This window comes from Oryctolagus cuniculus, chromosome 7 (genome assembly GCF_964237555.1).
Source record: "Oryctolagus cuniculus chromosome 7, mOryCun1.1, whole genome shotgun sequence".
In the NCBI taxonomy this organism is placed as follows: domain Eukaryota; kingdom Metazoa; phylum Chordata; class Mammalia; order Lagomorpha; family Leporidae; genus Oryctolagus; species Oryctolagus cuniculus.
This window is the reverse complement of record NC_091438.1, coordinates 21,871,674-21,891,869: the sequence shown is the minus strand read 5'-3', so window position 1 is coordinate 21,891,869 and position 20,196 is coordinate 21,871,674. Positions and strand designations below refer to the sequence as shown.

Here is a 20,196-nt window from a genome sequence, read left to right as displayed (position 1 = left end):
TAGACCAAGTCCTTGGGCCCCCGCACCCGTGTGGGAGATAGGGAAGAAGTTCCTGGCTCCTGGCTTCAGATCGGCACAGCTCCGTCCATTGAGGCCACCTGGGGAGTGAGCCAGCGATGGAAGACCTCTCTCTCTTTCTCTCTCTAACTCTGACTTCCAAATAAATTAATAAGTCTTTAATAAAAAAATAAAAAAGAGCGTTCCCTCAATGGAAGAGTAAAGAATTTAAGACTGCCTCGAACTTGGGACCTTCTGGAATGCACCTGCTGGTGGGAGGCACACCCTGTGTGATGTCATAGAGCTCCATGAGACAGCACGGCACTGCCTTTGCACAGTAACACGCAGGCAGGGCAGCCCAGCACAACCTAGCACCATAAAGTCTGCCATCCAGACAAAAAAAGAAACAAACAAACACACATAGCATCTTCCAGCCTGTTCAGCATAGATTCTGGCCTCTTTTTTTTTCCCCTATAATACCGTCTGGAAAATATCAATTACGCAACAGCCAGTGGTGAGTGGAGGGAGCTCAGTGTGTGGGGGAGCGGAACAGGCACGCGAGGCGGAGAGTCTTCACCGTGACCCAGTGGAAGCAGCACATCAAGTCACGGGGTCGTGAGTGGGCCTATGGCTCTGGGCACTGAGATTGAGAAATTCATTTTTTTAAAGCAGGAGTAGCTACCCATCTGGTTATACCCCCGAAGGTGGACTGGGGCCCTGTGGTAGCTTTAGTTCCTCAAACATAAGTCAACTGTCATTTTGTACTTCTTGGGGTTTTTTAAAATTTCTACCAAGTAAAGTTATTTCTTCTTCAAAAAAATGTAATGTAAAAGAAAAAATGAAAGTCCATGGTATTATTGGAAATTCATAGATCTTGCATAAAGTATTGAGATCGTCCTAAGGATCTTGAGGTTTGAGGATTGACAGCCCTTGTCTCTTCTGTTGAGAACAGTGTTTTCCTTTGTTTTTTTTGGTTTTTGTTTTTTTTTCCAACAGACTATTTGTTGACCTCTTTTACTTAGTGTAGGATTAACTTCACGGTCATTAAAAAAACTGAGAGTGGATCTTTGTAAAAGTTAAAAGTGGGAATGGGAGAGGGAGGAGGAAGGAGAGTTGGAGTAAGGGTGGGAGGGAGGGGAGGGAGGGAAGGATCGCTATGTTCCTAAATCTGTATGTAACTTAAATAAAATTTAAAGAAAAGATTGTCCTAAGAAAGTGAGGGGATTTTAAAATACTGATTATTCACAGAAAAATTACCTGTGATGTCATCTAAAGCATGGCCATGTGTTCCTGCCTCTAAAGATTCATATTTTAAAACACACCAAATGACCATAAACCCATATTTAGATTGGGATGTGTGTGTGTGTGTGCACGGTGTTGTGTTAATTAGCTGTGTTCTTTTCTTTGTTATAGGATTCTTCTAGTGAACTCCCAGGTTTCTTTAATACACTTAGAAAATTTTATTTGCTGTCCATACAAATTTTTTACCATTGAAATGTGTTTTACAAACAAGTGCTGTTTCTCTATGAGAAGTCAGCCTATTTTAGTGAAGAAAAATAACACGGTTTTTCTCTGAAGTTACAGAGTCAAGGTTAATTACAGACTCTTAGGTCTGTCTCTTGGTGGGAGAGATTTTCTGTGTTTGGGGAGGTGCATATTCCAGGGAACTAGGATGAGCTCCGCTTTAAGAACTTTTAATGTGAAAAAATGAAATTGTAATGTGAGAAATTTGTCAGTAAAATAAGAAAATTGTGGGGGAGGGGTGTATCTTCATAAGTATTCACATTTAAATCAAATTCTTCTCAACTTTTCTTACTATATCAGAATCCTTTTAAAGACCATGGATTTATTTTTCAGTAATAATCCTAACATATAAATACGTGTGTCTATTACAAATGTAGCTGTCTCTCCTCTCCTATTTTCTCTTTCAACTAGTTTCTAATGGCTTTTGGGTTTTGGTCATTAACATAGAAGTCTCTCGAATTTTAGACTTTTAATGGAAAGTTATGGTGCTAATTAAACAGTTTCAGTCCTTTTCACTTGTCCTAACCCACTACTTCCCCAAGTTAAAAGCTATCTTCTTGGCCGGCGCCGCAGTTCACTAGGCTAATCCTCTGCCTTGCAGTGCGGGCACACCGGGTTCTAGTCCCGGTTGGGGCACCGGATTCTGTCCCGGTTGCCCCTCTTCCAGGCCAGCTCTCTGCTGTGGCCAGGGAGTGCACTGGAGGATGGCCCAGGTGCTTGGGCCCTGCACCCCATGGGAGACCAGGAGAAGTACCTGGCTCCTGCCATCGGATCAGCGCGGTGCGCCGGCCGCGGTGGCCATTGGAGGGTGAACCAACGGCAAAGGAAGACCTTTCTCTCTGTCTCTCTCTCTCTCACTGTCCACTCTGCCTGTCAAAAAAAAAAAAAAAGCTGTCTTCTGCTCTTGAACATTTGACATGTTTGCGTACTCAAATATTTTATACAAGATTTGCAGAATCAAGTGTTTCATTTATAAAGTGTGATTCATTTAATCAACCAGCACCTTTGTTAGAGGGTTCCTGTGTCCTGGGAGAATATTCTTGTATTAACAAATGCTCCTGATCCAAATGCATAGCCCGCCTTCTTTGGTCCGGTAGTCTCTGGACTCAGTCTCACAGATGCACCCTGGACGATTCTGCAGTTCATTCTACCTTAGTCGGATTGCAGTGTTTCCGTCACGCGAGGTCAGAACTTGGCCCTCATTACTGATCTGATGCGCAGGAGGATACTTGGGCAAGGCCCTGGCGGGGGGGGGGGGGGGGGCAGGGCACGTGTTGCCTTGCAAAGCAGTAGAATCAGCCGCTCCTGGGGAGGAGTGAGCCTAAAGGACCGACCGCCTGGGTCTGGAGTTTCCAGTTCTCCAATGTGTCTCTACCCAGACAGCCCCTCGCCAGCTCTCAGTTTCCTCCTTCCCTGCATAGATGACAGCCAGGACTGTGGATTCGGCCTTCCCTGAAGGTCAAGCCCTGGACTTGTACTCTCAGGCAGAGTCTCCATATGCTGTGAAGGAGGCCCCCAACTCTGCTATTTTGCCTTAAATTGGTGAACTTTTGGCCTTTCATTGCCTTTCTCAAATTCATCCACAGCATCCAGTGATGGCCATTTGATGCCAAGGTATCTACAATTTCAACGTCCCTTCTTCCCCTGCCACTCAAATGCACCAGCCAGAACATTTCTGTCCACCAGTGCTCCATCCCAATTCACCACCAATGAAATGTTACCAAATACACTGCTGTAGCATGCCAGGGGCTATCAGAACACATCTTTCCACCAGCAACAGCATTCTCTATACCAGCCACCTGCAGGGCAGCCTGTCGCTCCCCCATTCGCGGAGGAACGACACTGAACCTGCGCTGTTCTTTTGTCTGCTCGGCCCTTCCCGGGTTTGCTGCTGGTCCTTCCCGGGTTGGCTGCCGGCCCTTCCACCTCCATGGAGGGGGCAGCACCCCCCGCCGCTTTCCCCACTTCCGCGGGGGAGCGGCACACCGCCGGCCGGCTCTCTCGGCTCTCTCGGGGGCTGCTCAGATGTTATCCGGATGTTCCCGGTGCATGTTGTCTCTCTCCTCCTTTATAGTCCTCTTCCACCAATCCCAACTCTGCTACCCACACGCTGAGCACGCTGCTCTCCTCCAATCAGGAGCAGGATCAGCTCCTGCAGTTTATCAGTCAAGTTGGCGAGAGGCAGCTGCGTAGAAGCTTACTCCTCCCCAGCGCCATATTGTGGGAGAGCAGATGCATAGAATAAGTCTTAATTCCAGTAACTTAGTCTAGTCTCAGCTGCTCCCCACAGCAGCCCATTGCTAACATTCCATTTTTATTTTATTTATTTTTTAAAAAGATTTCTTTATTCACTTGAGAGGCAGTTACAGACACAGAGAGGGAGATACAGAGAGAGAGAGGTCTTCTATCTACTGATTTACTCCCCAAATGACCACAGTGGTCAGAGCTGGACCAATCCCAAAGCCAGGATCCAGGAGTTTCTTCTGGGTCTCCCACAAAGGTGCAAGGGCCCAAGCATTTGGACCATCTTCTACTGATTTCTCAGGCCTTCAGCAGGGAGCTGTATCAGAAGTGGAGTAGCTGGGACTCAAATGGGAGCCCATATGGGATGCCAGTGCTGCAGGCAGATGCTTAACCTGCTGTGCCACAGTGCCAGCTTCCTAAAATTTCATTTTAGAGTCATTTCTCAGGATCTTTTCCAGTATCAACTGTTCTATGCAGGTCAAGTTCCTCCAGAAATGGACTCTGAGACTATGACTTCAGGCAGGAAGTTCTTGGGAAATGGGTTTGTGGATGAAAAGTCCAGGAAAGGATGGGAATTAGGGTTGATCAGAGGAAGAGGCTGAACTGTGCTGCAGTTGCGGGAAGCGACCCTGCCTGTCCCGTGGGCAGCTCTGGGCTGGGCGCTTCTTCAGAGTTCACCCAAGTGAGGCGAGGGGATGGGGTACACCCACCAGTCTTCAAATGCAGGTTCTCCTGCGAGGGGAGAGAATGTCTGCAACCACATTTAATAGACACATGTATTTTTATTTTTTTTATTTTATTTTATTTTTTTTGACAGGCAGAGTGGACAGTGAGAGAGAGAGACAGAGAGAAAGGTCTTCCTTTTTTGCTGTTGATTCACCCTTCAATGGCTGCCGCGGCCGGTGTACCATGCTGATCCGAAGCCAGGAGCCAGGTGCTTCTCCTGGTCTCCCATGGGGTGCAGGGCCCAAGCACTTGGGCCATCCTCCACTGCACTCCCGGGCCACAGCAGAGAGCTGGCCTGGAAGAGGGGCAACTGGCACAGAATCCGGCGCCCCGACCGGGACTAGAACCCGGTGTGCCGGCGCCGCAGGCGGAGTATTAGCCTAGTGAGCCACGGCGCTGGCCGACACATGTATTTCTATGATGGGATTACACTGGAAAATAAAGCAGTTTCTACTAGAGTAAGAAGACTTGAAGGAAATTCGCTTGAGCAAATTCGCTTGAGCAAAGCCAAGGGCAATTCTGGGCAACGGACTCGACGTGAGCCTTTGGCAGCCGCTGCACCTGGCACCCTGGGGAATGAGACACCCTCAGGGTGTCTGGGTCACACGGCACAGCCTCCACTGTGGAAGACATTTTATTCGGATAGTTCCAAGTCTCTCTGGGTGCCACGGTCCCTTGCTGGTGGTTGATGCCAGAGAATTATTCTGGACACTAGGTTCTGTTGAGCTGTCTGTGTTCTCCATTGAAACGGGAGTATGTCTACAAGCTCCTCCCTAAGGCGTGCCTAAGGTCAAAACTGTAGAAGCCAAACTCTATTCTCGAGTTAGAGGGAGGATAAAAACGGGAGTTAACACTAAATGTTCAAATGCCAGAAATACGCGTGAGACAAACACCCAGAGGAGGGTCCTGGCCCAAGGACAGACTTGGAATACTTAAGGTTCATTTCATTTATCACCCTTTCCAGGGCACGGGTTGTCATGTGATTGAAAGGGACAGGATGGGGGAGACAAATGGCTGCCATATTCGTGTGCCTGCCTGTGTGGATGCTATTCGATGGACACGGCTTCTTTTCACTGCTAATCTTTTTATAAAAATATTTCTTCAGTGTAGTGTACATTATAAAAAATAGAATAAAAATAAAAGTTTTTAAAATTTACTTGTATTATAGGGAAGGAGGGAGAGAAAGAGAGAGTGAGAAAGAGGGAGAGAGAGAGAAAGACAGAGAGAGTGAGCGTCCAACTACTGGCTCACTCCCCAAATGTCCACAACAGTCCTGAACTGGACTAGGCTAAAACTAGGAGCTGGGAGCTCAACGTGGGTTCCACACATGTGTGGCAGGGACTCAACGACTCAAGTTATCTCCTGCATCCTCCCAGGGTGTGCATTAGCAGGAAGCTGGAATTGGGAGCAGGGCTGAGACGAGAGTCCTGGCACCCCAATATGGGTTACAGGGCATCCCAAGCAGTGCCTTAACCACTGTACCAACACCTGTCCACCTCCCCTGACAGTCCTTACTTGAGTGAAGAAGGAGAGGAGACAGACTCCTGTAATCAATCTATCATCCTCAAGGGAAACCTCTCAAGAATTTCCTTTTTTTTCCTTTGATAAATTAGGAACAAGTTCAGACATAACGGAAATATAGAGAAAAATATGAACACTGCATGTATGCATCAAACTCTGCCAAACTACATCATTTTGCCATATTTGCCTCAGAAACAACCATTGAGGGGCCGGTGCTGTGACGCAGTGGGTTAAAGCACTGGCCTGAAGCCCCAGCATCCCATATGGGTGCCAGTTCTAGTCCCGACTGCTCTTCTTCCAGGCCAGCTCTCTGCTGTGGCCCGGGGAAGGCAGTGGAGGATGGCTCAAGTGCTTGGGCCCTGCACCGGCATGGGAGACCAGGAGGAAGCACCTGGCTCCTGGCTTCAGATCGGTGCAGCTCCGGTCGTTGCGGCCATCTGGGGAGTGAACCAGCGGATGGAAGACCTCTCTCTGTCTCTACCTCTCTCTGTAACTCTTTCAAATAAATGAAATAAATCTTAAAAAAGAATGAAAGAAACAACCATTGAAAATACAGTAGGAGCCCCAGGTTCTCCCCAGTGCCCTCTCTGGTGGAGGTAATCACCATTTAACTGCATGTCATTCACACGCATGGTTTTTCCATGTTTTGGCCACATATGGATGTATCCACGCACAATGGCATTGTTTTTCATGCTTTACAAATTCACATCCTACTTTGCTCCTTTTTTGTACAGCATGGTTTTTTTTTTACAATATTTTTAAATGTATTTCTAGTTGATGCACTTCTATCATTGATAGAAGAGTCTCATGTTGTCAGTGCACCTGTTGAAACTTTAGTGCCCAGTGTTTCACCATTATAACCATGATTCAATAACAATTGTACATAATCCCATTATACATCTTTAGATGAGAGATGCATCCAATTCATTGGCAGTCTCTTTAGAATACATCCCTAGGGATGGAACTGCTTCACCACATCATATACATAGGATATATATATTCATGGGGGGGGTCTTCAAAAAGTTCACAGAGATGCATATTATTAAAAACTGCATGAACTTCAAAAAATGTTTGCACAAAAATAAATTTCTTTTAATTCCATTTTTCTATGAACTTTTTATGGTGATAAAATATGTATTTGGAATTAGCCAGCTGAAGTAAGTTTACATAATCACAATTTTGTGGACAATGCCCAAAGCATCACAATCAGGAGCCAGTCAAGTGCATGGCTTCTTCTACCCATCCGGCCTGACCAGTGTCTTGACCTTGGCCACATGGGTGTCCTAGAGTTTCTTCACACCCGTTTCACGTGGTGCTTGTTGGCCTTGACATCCACGACAAACACCAGGATGTTGTTGTCTCTGTCTTCATCATGGCGGACTCAGTGGTCAGGGGGAACTTGATGATGGTGTGGTGGATAAGCTTGCTTCTCCTGGGGGTACTCTTCCAAGGAGATCTGAGCTGCTGCCCAAGCTTTAGTGTGTTGGGCCACCAGAAGGTGGATGACCTGTAGATCTTTGTGTGTATGTGTGTGTGTGGGTGGGTGTGCTGTGAACACCTTTCAGCACTGCCTCCTCTGCATTCAAAGGCTTTGCTTTGACTTTGCCTTGGAGAGAAGCAAGAGTTGGGGGAAGAGTCTATGAATTTTTGGAGGTGCTCTCATATACCTTTTTTAAAAAAGATTTATCTATTTATTTGAAAGTCAGAGTTACACACACACACACAGAGAGAGAGAGAGAGAGAGAGAGAGAGAGAGAGAGAGAGGTCTTCCATCCAATGGTTCACTCCCCAAGTGGCCGCAATGGTTGGAGCTATGCCGATCCAAAGCCAGGAGCCAGGAGCTTCTTCCGGGTCTCCCACGTGGGTGCAGGGGCCCAAGGACTTGGGCCATCTTCTGCTGCTTTCCCAAGCCATAGCAGAGAGTTGGACTGGAAGTGGAGCAGCCAGGCCTTGAACCGGCGCCCATATGGGATGCTGGCGCTTCAGGCCAGGGTTTTAACCCACTGCACCACAGCGCCGGCCCCTATATCTTTAATTTAGCTAGATATTTCCAAATTGATTGTACCAATCTACAGTACGATCAGCAGGAGACCCTAGGTCTCATTGCCTGCTTTTTCTCCAGCATGTAACCTCACATGTTTTTACATTTTTCAAAAAGATTTTATCTATTTATTTGAGAGGTAGAGTTACAGACAGAGGGAGAGACAGAGAGAAAGGTCTTCCATCTGCTGATTCACTCCCGAAATGGCTGCAATGGCCAGAGCTGGGCCTATATGAAGCCAGGGGCCAGGAGCCTCCTCCGGGTCTCCCATGCAGGTGCAGGGGGCAAAGCACTTGGGCCATCCTATGCTGCCTTCCCGGGCCTCAGGCAGAGAGCTGAATCAGAAGAGGAGCAGCCGGGACTAGAACCAGTGTCCATATGGGATGTTGGTGCCACAGGCAGAGGTCCAACCTTCTATGCCACAATGCCGACCCCTGTTTTTAAATTTTTAACAACGGGTCCGGCACAGTGGCTCACTTGGTTAATGCTCCACCTGCGGTGCCGGCATCCCATATGGGTGCCGGTTCTAGTCCTGGTTGCTCCTCTTCCAGTCCCGCTCTCTGCTGTGGCTCAGGAAGGCAGTGGAGGATGGCCCAAGCGCTTGGGTGCCTGCACCTGCATGGGAGACCAGGAGGAAGCACCTGGCTCCTGGCTTCAGATCGGAGCAGCAAGCCGGCCGTAGCGGCCATTTGGAGGGTGAACCAACAGAAGGACGACCTTTCTCTGTCTCTCTCCTTCACTGTCTAAATCTGTCAAAAAAAATTTTTTTAACAATCTGACTCTTATTCGACCAGAATTTTTAGAGACCTGTACTGTTACTCCAGGATGTGTTGCCTTCTTTCATAGTGCCTTGAACTGTATGCTCAGGAGTATGGGCCAATGACTTTAAACCATATTATATGTTTTATAAGCATGCTATATATTTTTATGTTAGATAATCTTATAAATATCAGTTTTTAAGAGTTTTTTTCTAGTATAAAAAATATACTTTGTATACTTATATATGGTGAGGACTGATATAAAGTGATAGTTTTTGAAACATTGACAATTGAATTTAAGCTATGTAACTGATCTACATATATTGAAATATCTAATACTGCGTCTCTTAAATTGTTCCTGACTTAGAAAGCTGAAAAGTGGATCTTCAAAAATGCTAGGTCTACAATGAGAAAACCAATAATTCAATGTTTATTATGTGGATTCTTGACATTTGGGATAGTGGAAGCTCTGTTATTCAGATATTTCCACCACAATGTGAAAAACAAGCAGAAGACAATTCGGGAATCAGCATCAATTTGGTCTCTTGAAAAAGATGTGCCTCAGCAAATTAACCATGGCTCATTGCGAAAAATCGATGATGAACCTGCATTTGAACATCTGAAGTCATACTCTAAGCCAAGTAAGTATTTTCATTTTCTCTGTTCACCATTTCAAGGCAAGAATACAGTACAAATTTGATAGTTGGAAGTGTAAGAAAATGTCCTTTTTAGAGCAAATTTTAAATTATGAAATGGTTCACTTATATGTGTATATTTATACACAGAAAATAGTAAAACAGGCATTGTGTATTTACCACTTAAACATTATTTATATAACCTATATCTGCTTTAGATAAGTTTCTTTTTTTCAAAGAAATAAATTAAGAGTTCCCCCAAGCACACTCTCCTTCCTTCTTTCCAAGCGTGGAGGTAGCTGCCAATCCACTTTGTGGGGCATCTTTCTCATCTCTGCCTTTTCCACTCCCTTATTATTCCCAAGCAAAATCTGGCAGTATATGGTTTTAATATACCTGCTGTACATATCCTTTTGGAACTTGCTTTCTCCACACATCATTATGTTTGTACGATATTTTTCCCTGGGGCCAGCATTGTGGCATAGCAGGTAAAGCCACCAGCTGCGACACCGGCATCCTAAATGGGTACCTGGCTGCTCCACTTCCCACCCAGCTCCCTGTTAATGGCCTGGGAAAAGCAAGGGAAGATGGCCCAACTAGTTGGGCCCCTGCCACCCATGTGGAAGACCCAGAAGAAGCTCCTGGCTCCTGGCTCCTGGCTCCTGGCTCCTGGCTTTGGCCTGGCCCAGCACTGGCCTTTATGGCCATCTGGGGAGTGAACCAGCAGATGGAAGATCTCTCCGTCTCTGTCTCTCCCTCTCTCTCTGCAACTCTGACTTTAAATAAATAAATTAATTAAAAAAAAAAAAAGGTAGTTTCCCTCCACTGTTTACTCCCGCGAAGACCTAACTTAACAAACTAAACCTAGAGAGACAGGAAAAGAATAAGAACAAGGAGAAATGAAAGCCATGACCAGGCCTCTGTGCTGTGGATCTCAGCTCGGCTTGGCCCTACTCTGCATGGCAGGTGCTGGCTGACATCCAGCAGCTGGTTCCCCTGGGCCACACCCTGGTGTTTGATCTTAGTCTCACTGCTCTCTCGTGGTGACAGCACAAGAGGAAGTGATCAGGGGTGAGGGCCCAGGAGAACAGTGCTCTCTCAGTGGAGGGTGCTCTTTCTCGGGGTGAAACAGCTGGTTCATGTCTTTTATGTTTTATCCAAGTAATCTTTGCTTGTCCCAAGTATACAAAGATTACATTCGATGAGTATGTCTCCTTTTAGAAATGTTCAAGTTTGGGGTTTTACCTAAGGGCCAGGATCCATGGTGAGTTAGCGTGTGTGAGGCCGTGAGGTAAGGGCTCATGGCCGTGTTTGCCCTTGGACATCAGGTGATGCAGCACCATTTGTGGGAACTTGGCCTTTTCCCATCTCGGCACCTTTGTCAAAACCAATTGATCATTCACATGTGGCTCCAGTTCTGGACTCTATTTGGCTCTTTTAAAAAATCATGCTGGTTATTCCAGATCTTTTGCTTACCCATAAAACTCTTGGAAACACTTATTCATTTCTACCCCTCCCCCCCCAAGAAAAAAACCTGCAGGAATTTTGAATGGCATGGCATTGAATCTGTAGGTTAACTTGAGAACTGGCATTTTCTTCATATTGCTTTAACTGCATCCCGCATAATTGAGTGTGTTGTGTGTTCATTCTCATGTGGTTCTGTTTTCATATTTCCTCTGGGATCTTCTCTCTGGATTATTCTGAAGTTTACTGTCAGGTTTCCAAATATCCAGATACTTCTGTTGTCTGTCGGTCACTGATTCCCCATTTGATCATATTATGCTCATAAAATATACTCCATCACTCAATCCTTTTACATTTTTGAGGTTTGTTTTATAATCCAGATTACAGGGAATGTTCCATGGATGCTTGAAAATCAAAAGTATATTCTGCTACTGTCAGGTTGAGTGTTCTCTATATATTTCAGTTAAATCCTGTTCACAGTTCACCCTGTATCCTTGCTGATTTGGGGACCAATAGTCCTGTCAGTCACTAACAGTGGGTTGTTGAAAGCCTCAACTATAATTCTGAAGTTCACTTTGTGCCCTTGCAACTCTACCAGTTTTTTGTTTCATGTTTTATTTTATTTTATTTTACTTTATTTTTAGGGTCTGTGTATGGCATATTCATTTTCAGCATCATGATGTCTTTCCGGTAGCTTGATCCTTTTGTCATTATGTAGTATCTCCCTCTGACTCTGGCGATTTTGTTGGCTCTGAAGCATTTTTTATCTGCTATAAACACAGCCACTCCTGCTTTTTTGATGAATAGGTGCACGGCCTATCTTTCCTTAACCTTTTATTTTCAATCTGCCTGTATCACGTTGAAGCGAGTTTCTCAAAGACAACATAAGGTTGAATCATTTTTAATCCAACTTGCCAATCTGTGATTCATTTGGCAACTTATGTCATCTGCATTTAATAAAATTGTTGATATATTGGGGCTTAGGTCAACCATTTTGTTATTTTTCTATGTGTGTATGTTTCTTCTGTTTCTCGGTGCTCTGCATCTTAACTTCCTGGCGGTTACTTGAACAATTTTCACAATTCCATATTGATTTGTTTAGAGTATGTTTTAAAAGGTTTATTTATTTAGAGGCAGAGTGAAACAGAGACAGACACAGAGAGAGACAGAGACAGAGATCTTTCATCCACTGGTTCTACTCTCCAAATGCCCGTAATGGCCAGGTCTGCGCCATGCCAAAGCCAGGAAAGGCAGGAGCCTGGAATTTCACCCAGGTATCCCAAGTGGGTGGCAGGGATCCAGGTACAACAGCCATTACCCACCACCATCCTAGGCATATTAGCAGGAAGCTGGATCAGAAGCAGAGTAGTCAACTGGCACTTCAACAGTTAAAGGGCTGTGGGTGATCTAAGCTGTGGCTTAGCCCACTGTGCCACAACACCTGCCCCCTACAGTGCTTTTGAACATACTGCTTTGTATAGTTTTCTTAGTGATTGCTTTAGATGTTATGCTATATATATAAAAAATATATATATAATTTATCACAGTCTCCTTGCGCCACTGTTTTGTCACTTCAAATGTAAGAAATAAAATTCTTAACCTCTCCAATTTTAAAATTCAATTTTTCTTAGTATTTCTTGTACGTACACAGAGAACCACATCAGAGAATGTGTTGTAAAATGAGAGTGATAGACAATTATATTTACTCCTGTTTTTGCCCATTTTGGTGTTGTTTTCTGAAGTTCTAAGCCTTCTTTTATCATTCTAAGCATTTCCTTCTGTTCTTTAAGGGTTGGTTTTCTAGTAACAAACCCTTTTTTCTTTATTTTCCCATGATTCCTGAAGGATTTTTTGGTTCACTGTTGATAGTTCTTTCCTTTCCACACTAGAACATGTTTTGCCACTTCTTCTAACCCTCCAAGGTTTCAGAGGAGACATCCACAGTATTCACTTGGGTGTTCCTTTATAGAGATCTTTACTCTGGTTGCTTTCAAAAATTTTTCTTTGCCTTCAGTTTTCAGAAGCTTAATTATGCTGTTTCTTGACATGGATGTCTTTGGTTTATCCTGTTTGAAACTGTATCCAGCCTCTTGAATCTTTGACCAAATTCGGGAATTTTTCAGGTTTTATTTCTCTTTAGATTTTTGTTTTATTTGAGAGACAGAGGAGGAGAGGGAGAGAGAGAAACCTCCCATCTATCGGTCTCTGCAAATGCCCGCAACAGCTGAAGCTGGGAGCCCGGAAATCACTCTAGATCTCCCACAGGAGTAGCAGGAATCCACCTACTTGAGCTTCCCAGGCTCTGCATAGGCTGGAAGCTGGTATCCGGAGCTGAGCGAGGTATCAGATCCAGGTACTCAATAAGGGACAACTGTGGCTTAACCATGAGGCTAAATGCCTGCCCCAGACATTATTAGATAGATTTTCTTTTCTTTCCTTTTTTTTTTTTTTGTTGTTAAATACTTATTTATTTGAAAGGCAGAGTTACACAGAGAAGCAGAGACAGAGAGAGAGAGGGAGGTCTTCCATCCAGTAGTTCACTCCCCAGATGGCCACAACAGCTGGAGCTGTGCCGATCCGAAGCCAGAAGCCAGGAGCTTCTTCTAGGACTCCAATGCAGGTGCAAGGGCCCAAGGACTTGGGCCATCTTCCACTGCTATTCCTAGGCTGTAGCAGAGAGCTGGATGGGAAGTGGAGCATCCGGGACTCGAACCGGCACCCATATGGGATGCTGGCGCTGCAGACGGCGTCTTTACCTGCTATGCCATAGCGCCGGCCCCTAGATAGGTTTTCAATCCTACTTTCTCTCCTCTCCTTCTGTAATTCTTATACAAATTTACCTTACTAACCCACAGAGCCATGAGATTTTCTTCATTTTGTTTCAGCCTATTTTCTCTCTGTTGTTCTGATGGTTACATTCTACTGTCGGGTCCTCGAGATCACCGGCTCCTTCCTACATCATTACCACTCGACCACCTGGCCCACTCAGCAAGTTTATTAAGCTTACTGCGTGTTTTAGTCCTATCATTTCCACTGGGTTATTGTTCTACAGCTTCTGTCTCTTGTGCTGGGATTTCCCCCTTTTCCATGTGTTCCCCGCATTGCTGTGTCTGCTGCTTTAACATCCTAGTCTCAGCCTCTGACTCATTTGGGGGTTGGCATCTTAGCTCTCTCTTTCATTCAACCTGAGATCTTCCTGGTTCTTGGTGTGACACGGCATTTTCCACTGTACCCTGAACATCTCGGGTGCTGGGAGACTCTGGATCCTCTGTGACCTTCTGTTTTCCAGTCAGCAGACCCCCTGTTGAGATGTAGCACCAGGACCTGAAGAACGTGTATATCCAGCTTCCGGTGGGCCCACAGACACCACCCAGGTGTGCCCCTGGCCTCACAGCAGGTGAAAGCAGCGAAAGTGCGGCTCTTCCCTGTGGAATGAGACACTGACTTATATGAACCTCGTTCTGAATGTCGCTTCCTCCTGACACCAGGGAGGAGACTCAGGGCAGGAGTGGTGGAGGAAGGCGAACTGCCCACCAGCAGTGCTTCTCCTCCCTCGTTCTGCTGAACTCACTAACACCAGACAGGAGAGGCTCAGCTCCCCAGGAGGCCTCACTGGCACAAGGGCAAGAGCGACCAGGAGGGTCAACCACCCTGACCAGTGTCTCTCTTGTTGCTACCAAGGGAGAGTGAAGATTCCATTCCCCATAGGGGCCCCCAGCGACAGCAAAGGCCAGCGGGGCTGAAGCAGGGGACCTGCTGATAAGCCCCACCTCACTTCATTAATTCTTGTTGCTGCCAGGTGGAGCTACAGGTTCAACATGCCACCAAGAGACTCGGAGTATCACCCGCTCTCCACTCTTGATCTCAGCCAAAAGGCCGAGGAGTGATACACCTGCTCCCACCAGGTTCAGATTGTAAAAGACCAACCCTCCACCCCCCACCAGCAGCAGCCAACACCACCCAGAAGGATATCCAGGCTCTATCTGCGTCTGCCCAGTGGAGGCTTAGGTTTTGATTAGCTTATTCCTCCCAACTGTTTCCTCCGATTCAAAGTTGTACTTCAAATATTCCATTGTTGGAATAGTTTAAGCATAGTGGGTTAAGCCACTACATGCAATGCCTGCATCCTCTACAGGCACCGGTTCGAATCCCGGCTGCTCTACTTTCCACCCAGCTCCTTGCTAGTGTGCCTGGGAAAGCAGCAGAAGATGGCCCAAGTGCTTGGGCCCCTGCACTCACATGGGGGACCTGGAGGAAGCTTCTGGCTCCTGACTTTGGCCTGGCCCAGCCCCAGCCGTTGTAGCCATTTGGGGAGTAAACCAGCAGATGGAAGACTCTCTCTCTCTCTCTCTCTCTCTCTCTCTCTCCCTCTCTCTGTAACTCTTTCAAATAAATAAATCTTTTTTTTCTAATTCTATTGCTATTTCTCCCTGGCAGTCATGTTAGTATTTCAAACCATGTTTCTGCAGGGTTTTGTTGTGTCATTGTCTGGCATCATTAAACACTCCTACAAGCACACTGCTATGAAATCTCCCTGAGACATAACTCTTAGTATCAAATGGCTCTCTGAGTGCTTCTGCAGGCGAAATTGTATACCTTTTTGTGATGATATTTTGCCTCTTGGATTCTTTGACCGTCCTTTCACTGTGAAGCATTTTACTTAATTTTATCTTTTATGACTACGTTTTGGTTTCTACTTCCACTTAAGAGCTTTTACCTTTGAAAGGGGAATCGCCCCCAGCTTCACTTATTACTGTGACTGATTTATCTGGGCTGCCGTCTGATTATCTCACCTTGTTCCCTGGATATGGAACTTTGGCGAGGGATTTCCACGCTCATCCCTCTGCCTGCCGCAAGTCCTTTTGTCACTATCATGTCACACTACAGTCGAGAATCACCAGTGCACCAAGTATCCTAAGGATTCCTTCACTGGAAGACCCAATGCTGACTACACTTTGCAAGAGAATCCGCTTTGACTTGTGTCAGTGCTCTGTACTCCCTTGTCAATGCTGGGCTCTTTGGATTCCAAAAAAATGATTGTGTCTCATTGTAAAAGAAGCGAGGCCAGCAGTGTTGTCCCTGTTGACCTGCTCTGTGTGTTGTGATAAGTCTTTACTTATGTGACTCTAATTATGTTTTCTTGCAGTTGGCAATTTTAACCATTCCAATCCAGAATTTTATAGTGGATTTTTCAAATATGGATTAAATATCCTTATCAGTAGAAGTGTGGGCATCAGAAGAGATGTGCCAGATACCAGGGATAAAATGTATGTTTCATCTATTTTTTTTTAAAGTTATGAACTAGATTTTAATTTCAACATATTAGAAGTCTTATAATATAGATCACTATTTTCCAGACTTGAAGTCAGATCCTGTCCAGATCTGATTTCAAGATTCTAAAGCTTATAGCACAGAGAATACCTTCCCCACTGGAACAGAGTGTGTTCTAGGGATCTCCACAGACTGAATCACCCACGGATGTTTTTATTAAATTACAGTTTTTGCGGAGGTGGGGATACGGTCCTAGTGGAAAATGCTTCTACCAGCTATGTATTTTTTCTCCAAAGTCTCCTTTATTTTCACACTTCCTTCAGTCATTTATGTTAAGGCCTCTTTAAAAAAAATGTTATAAAATACACCTGACATAAAATTGACAATTTTGTTTTAAAACGTCCACTTCGGTGGCATTAAGGACATTCACCTTACTGTACAACGTCGGTACCGTCCACTGCCAGACTTCTTCATCTTTCCAAACTGAAACTCTGTCCACTCTGAACAGCTCTCTCTGTCTCCGCCCCCACGCTCCTGGCAACCAGCACCCTCTGTCTGTCTCTGACCTTGACTCCTCCAGGAGCCTCTGAGAAGTGGACTCACACAGCATTTCACCTTCTGTGGCTGGCTTATTTCACTTAGCATAACGTCCTCAGTGTTCATCCATACTGTAGCATAGTGTCCATGCTTTTTAAATCTCATTTAGGTGCTGATGGTGTCCAGACAGAGGGCTGGTCCTCCCCTTAAACTCCATGAAATGCCCTTAAGGAAAGAAATATAGACATAATACAGAGATAATGACCAAGTTCCTGGGAAGGGGACAAAGTGGGGTCACTTGGCCTTATTGCAAATTGTGTGTAACAGACATTTGAAGCCACCAACACCATTTATGACATGGTATGTGCAGGAGATACAGTGTTTGTGCACACACTGACACAGTCTATTTGGGTTATAATAAAAGAAAAACAATTTAAATTTATGGAGGCCGTAGATCATGATATGAATTTCACTTAGATTTGTTTTCCTCTCTATTTAACTACCACAAAAGCCAGTGTTTTGGAATTTTGATAAGTAATGAATTTCTCTCCATCCCATCATTTCTTTCCACTCAATTGCACCTTCTAAAATAGTGTGGGGCCGGTGCGTGGTTCACTAAGTTAATCTTCCACCTGCGGTGCCGGCATCCCATATGGGCTCTGGGTTCTGGTCCCGGTTGCTCCTCTTCCAGTCCAGCTCTGCTGTGGCCTGGGAATGCAGTGGAGGATGGCGCAAGCACCTGGCTCCTGGCTTCAGATCAGCGTAGCGCGCCAGCTGTAGCGGCCATTTGGGGGGGTGAACCAACAGAAGGAAGACCTTTCTCTGTCTCTTCCTCATTGCCTAACTCTGCCTGTCAAATAAAATAAATAAATAAATAAATAAATAGGTAGTGTGACTGCCTTTTCTTCCCTTCCTCCATCAAGTGATTATTTACAAGGAAAACAATACGTTTAGAGAGATCTGCATATTATTCAAAATGTTAACTTAAGGAGATGCTATTCCATAAAAAGAATTCTATTCCATAAAAAGGAATTCCATAGAAAAATAAATGTTATCTGCTAGGAGTAGCTGTCATTATCTGGAGTCCAAACAGATTCTCAGTCATTACTGTAGTATCCTTTTCAGCTTTGCCTGACTTTATTTTTCTTTGACCTTGATTTTGTAATTGAAAAGAAGTGTGTGCAGAATACATAACACTTCTCAAGCACACATGGAAAATCTCCCAAGATAGACTACATGTTAGGCCACACACCAAGTAATTGTTAAAAATTAGAAACACCATTTTTTTTTTTTTTGACAGGCAGAGTTAGACAGTAAGAGAGACAGAGAGAAAGGTCTTCCTTCCGTTGGTAAATCCCCTAAATGGCTGCTATAGCCGGCACGCTGCACTGATCCAAAACCAGGAGCCAGCTGCTTCCTCCTGGTCTCCCATGTGGGTGCAGGGCCCAAGCACTTGGGCCATCCTCCACTGCACTCCCTGGCCACAGCAGAGAGCTGGCCCGGAAGAGGAGCAATTGGGACAGAATCCAGCGCCCCAACCAGGACTAGAACCCGGTGTGCCGGAGCTGCAGGCGGAGGATTAGCCTAGTGAGCCGCGGCACTGGCAAGAAACACCATTTTTTAAAAAGTTTATTTACAGGCCGGCGCCATGGCTCACTAGGCTAATTCTCCGCCTTGTGGCGCCGGCACACCAGGTTCTAGTCCCGGTCGGGGCACCGGATTCTGTCCCGGTTGTCCCTCTTCTAGGCCAGCTCTCTGCTGTGGCCAGGGAGTGCAGTGGAGGATGGCCCAGGTGCTTGGGCCCCGCACCCCATGGGAGACCAGGAGAAGCACCTGGCTCCTGCCATCGGATCAGCGCAGTGCTCCGGCTGCAGCGCGCCGCCCGCGGCGACCATTGGAGGGTGAACCAACGGCAAAGGAAGACCTTTCTCTCTGTCTCTCTCACTGTCCACTCTGCCTGTCAAAAAATAAAAAAAAAATTTTTTTAAGTTTATTTATTTATTATTTATTTATTTGAAAGGCAGAGTGAAAGAGATAGAGAGAAAGAGAGATTTTTCTATCTGCTGTTTCAATCCCACAAATGGCCACAATGGTCAGAGCCGAGCCATGCAGAACCCAGGAGCCAGGAACTCCACCCTGTCTCCCACGTGGGTGGCAGGAACCCAAGTACTTGGGCCATCATTCGCCACCTTCCAGGTACATTCAGAAGTTGGGTGGGAAGCACAGAATAACTGACAGTCAAACCAGGCATTCCATTATGGAAAGTGGGCATCCTTAGTTAGCAACAGCTTAATACACTGCACCACAGTGCCTCCCCCACACAGCAAATCTGAACAAATTGACGAAAATTGAACTCAAATACCTTTTCTGACCACAATAGTATGAAACCAGAAATCAATATTAGAAAGAATGTCCAAATACTCACAGATCTGTGGAAATTAAACATGTTATTATACACCCAAGGGTCAACAAAGGAATTAAAATTGAAACTAAAAATATCTTGATAAAATTGAAAATGGAAACTCAACATACTGAGCTTATGGGATATAGCAGAAACAGTTCGAAAAGGGAAGTTCACAGGACAAAACACATACATCAAAAAAGACCCCAAATAAACAACCTAATGTTACAGCTTAGAAAACTAGGAAAAGAACAAATTAAACCAAAGATGCCAAAAGGAAGGAAAAAATTAAGATCAGAACTAAATAGGGGGCTAGTGCTATGGCACAGTGGGTTAAAGCCCTGGCCTGAAGCGCCGGCATTCCGGGAGATCCAGGCGGAGTTCCAGGTTCCTGGCTTCAGCCTGGCCCAGACTTGGCTGTTGTAGGCATTTAAGGAGTGAACCCATGAGTCGAAGGTTCCTCTCTCTCTCTCCCCCTTTCAACTAAAGTAATTAAAATTAAACTTTAAAACAGATCGGGGCAAAGTAAATGAAATAGAAACTGGGAAACAGAAAACAATGGAGAACAAGAAGTAAGCGTTGACTTTGAAAAGATAAACAAATTTGGGGAATTTTAAGTAGATTAAGAAAAAAGATTGAAAACGCAAATGAAGTCAGAAATGAAGGACTGAAAGTTGGCACCACAGATGTACAGGATCCTAAGAGTCTACTAGGAACAGTTGTGTGCCAGCAAATGGGATGGCTGAGGAGAAAACCACCATACATGGAAAAAGTGATGGCTCCCTCTCACCTTCTCCTTGGCAGTGGGATTCCTGGTGCCTCCACATCTTTGCCAACCAGGCTGATGGCGTGGCCATCTTTTTCTGTATCTATTTTCCACCTGCATATCTTCTTTGTTGAGTTCAAATATTTTGCCCATTTTTTTCGGTTAGACTGCGTTCTTGTTACTGGGTTTGAGAATTCTTCATGTAGTCAGAGAAAGACCAAGATATATGATTGGAAATAGTCTCTCTGAGTCTGTGGCTGATTTTTTACATGTTATAAACAGTGACTTTTGAAAAGCAGAAGTTTTAATTT

The 20,196-nt window shown here is 45.2% G+C and overlaps 1 protein-coding gene across 2 annotated transcripts in view; it reads left to right on the top strand.

Moving 5' to 3' along the window:
- The first annotated feature begins 301 nt into the window (after nt 1–301).
- The window catches only part of GALNTL5 (polypeptide N-acetylgalactosaminyltransferase like 5), a 48,572-nt gene continuing 28,677 nt past the window's right edge, over nt 302–20,196 (top strand). The window contains exons 1-3 of one of the 2 annotated variants that reach the window (XM_051857100.2): nt 302–511; nt 9,179–9,452; nt 16,057–16,177. In XM_051857100.2, the coding sequence (XP_051713060.2) occupies nt 9,218–9,452; nt 16,057–16,177 (356 nt within the window). In that variant the 5' untranslated portion in view covers nt 302–511; nt 9,179–9,217. The remainder of the gene's footprint in view (nt 512–9,178; nt 9,453–16,056; nt 16,178–20,196) is intronic. The other variant, XM_002715078.5, reaches the window with a different exon arrangement.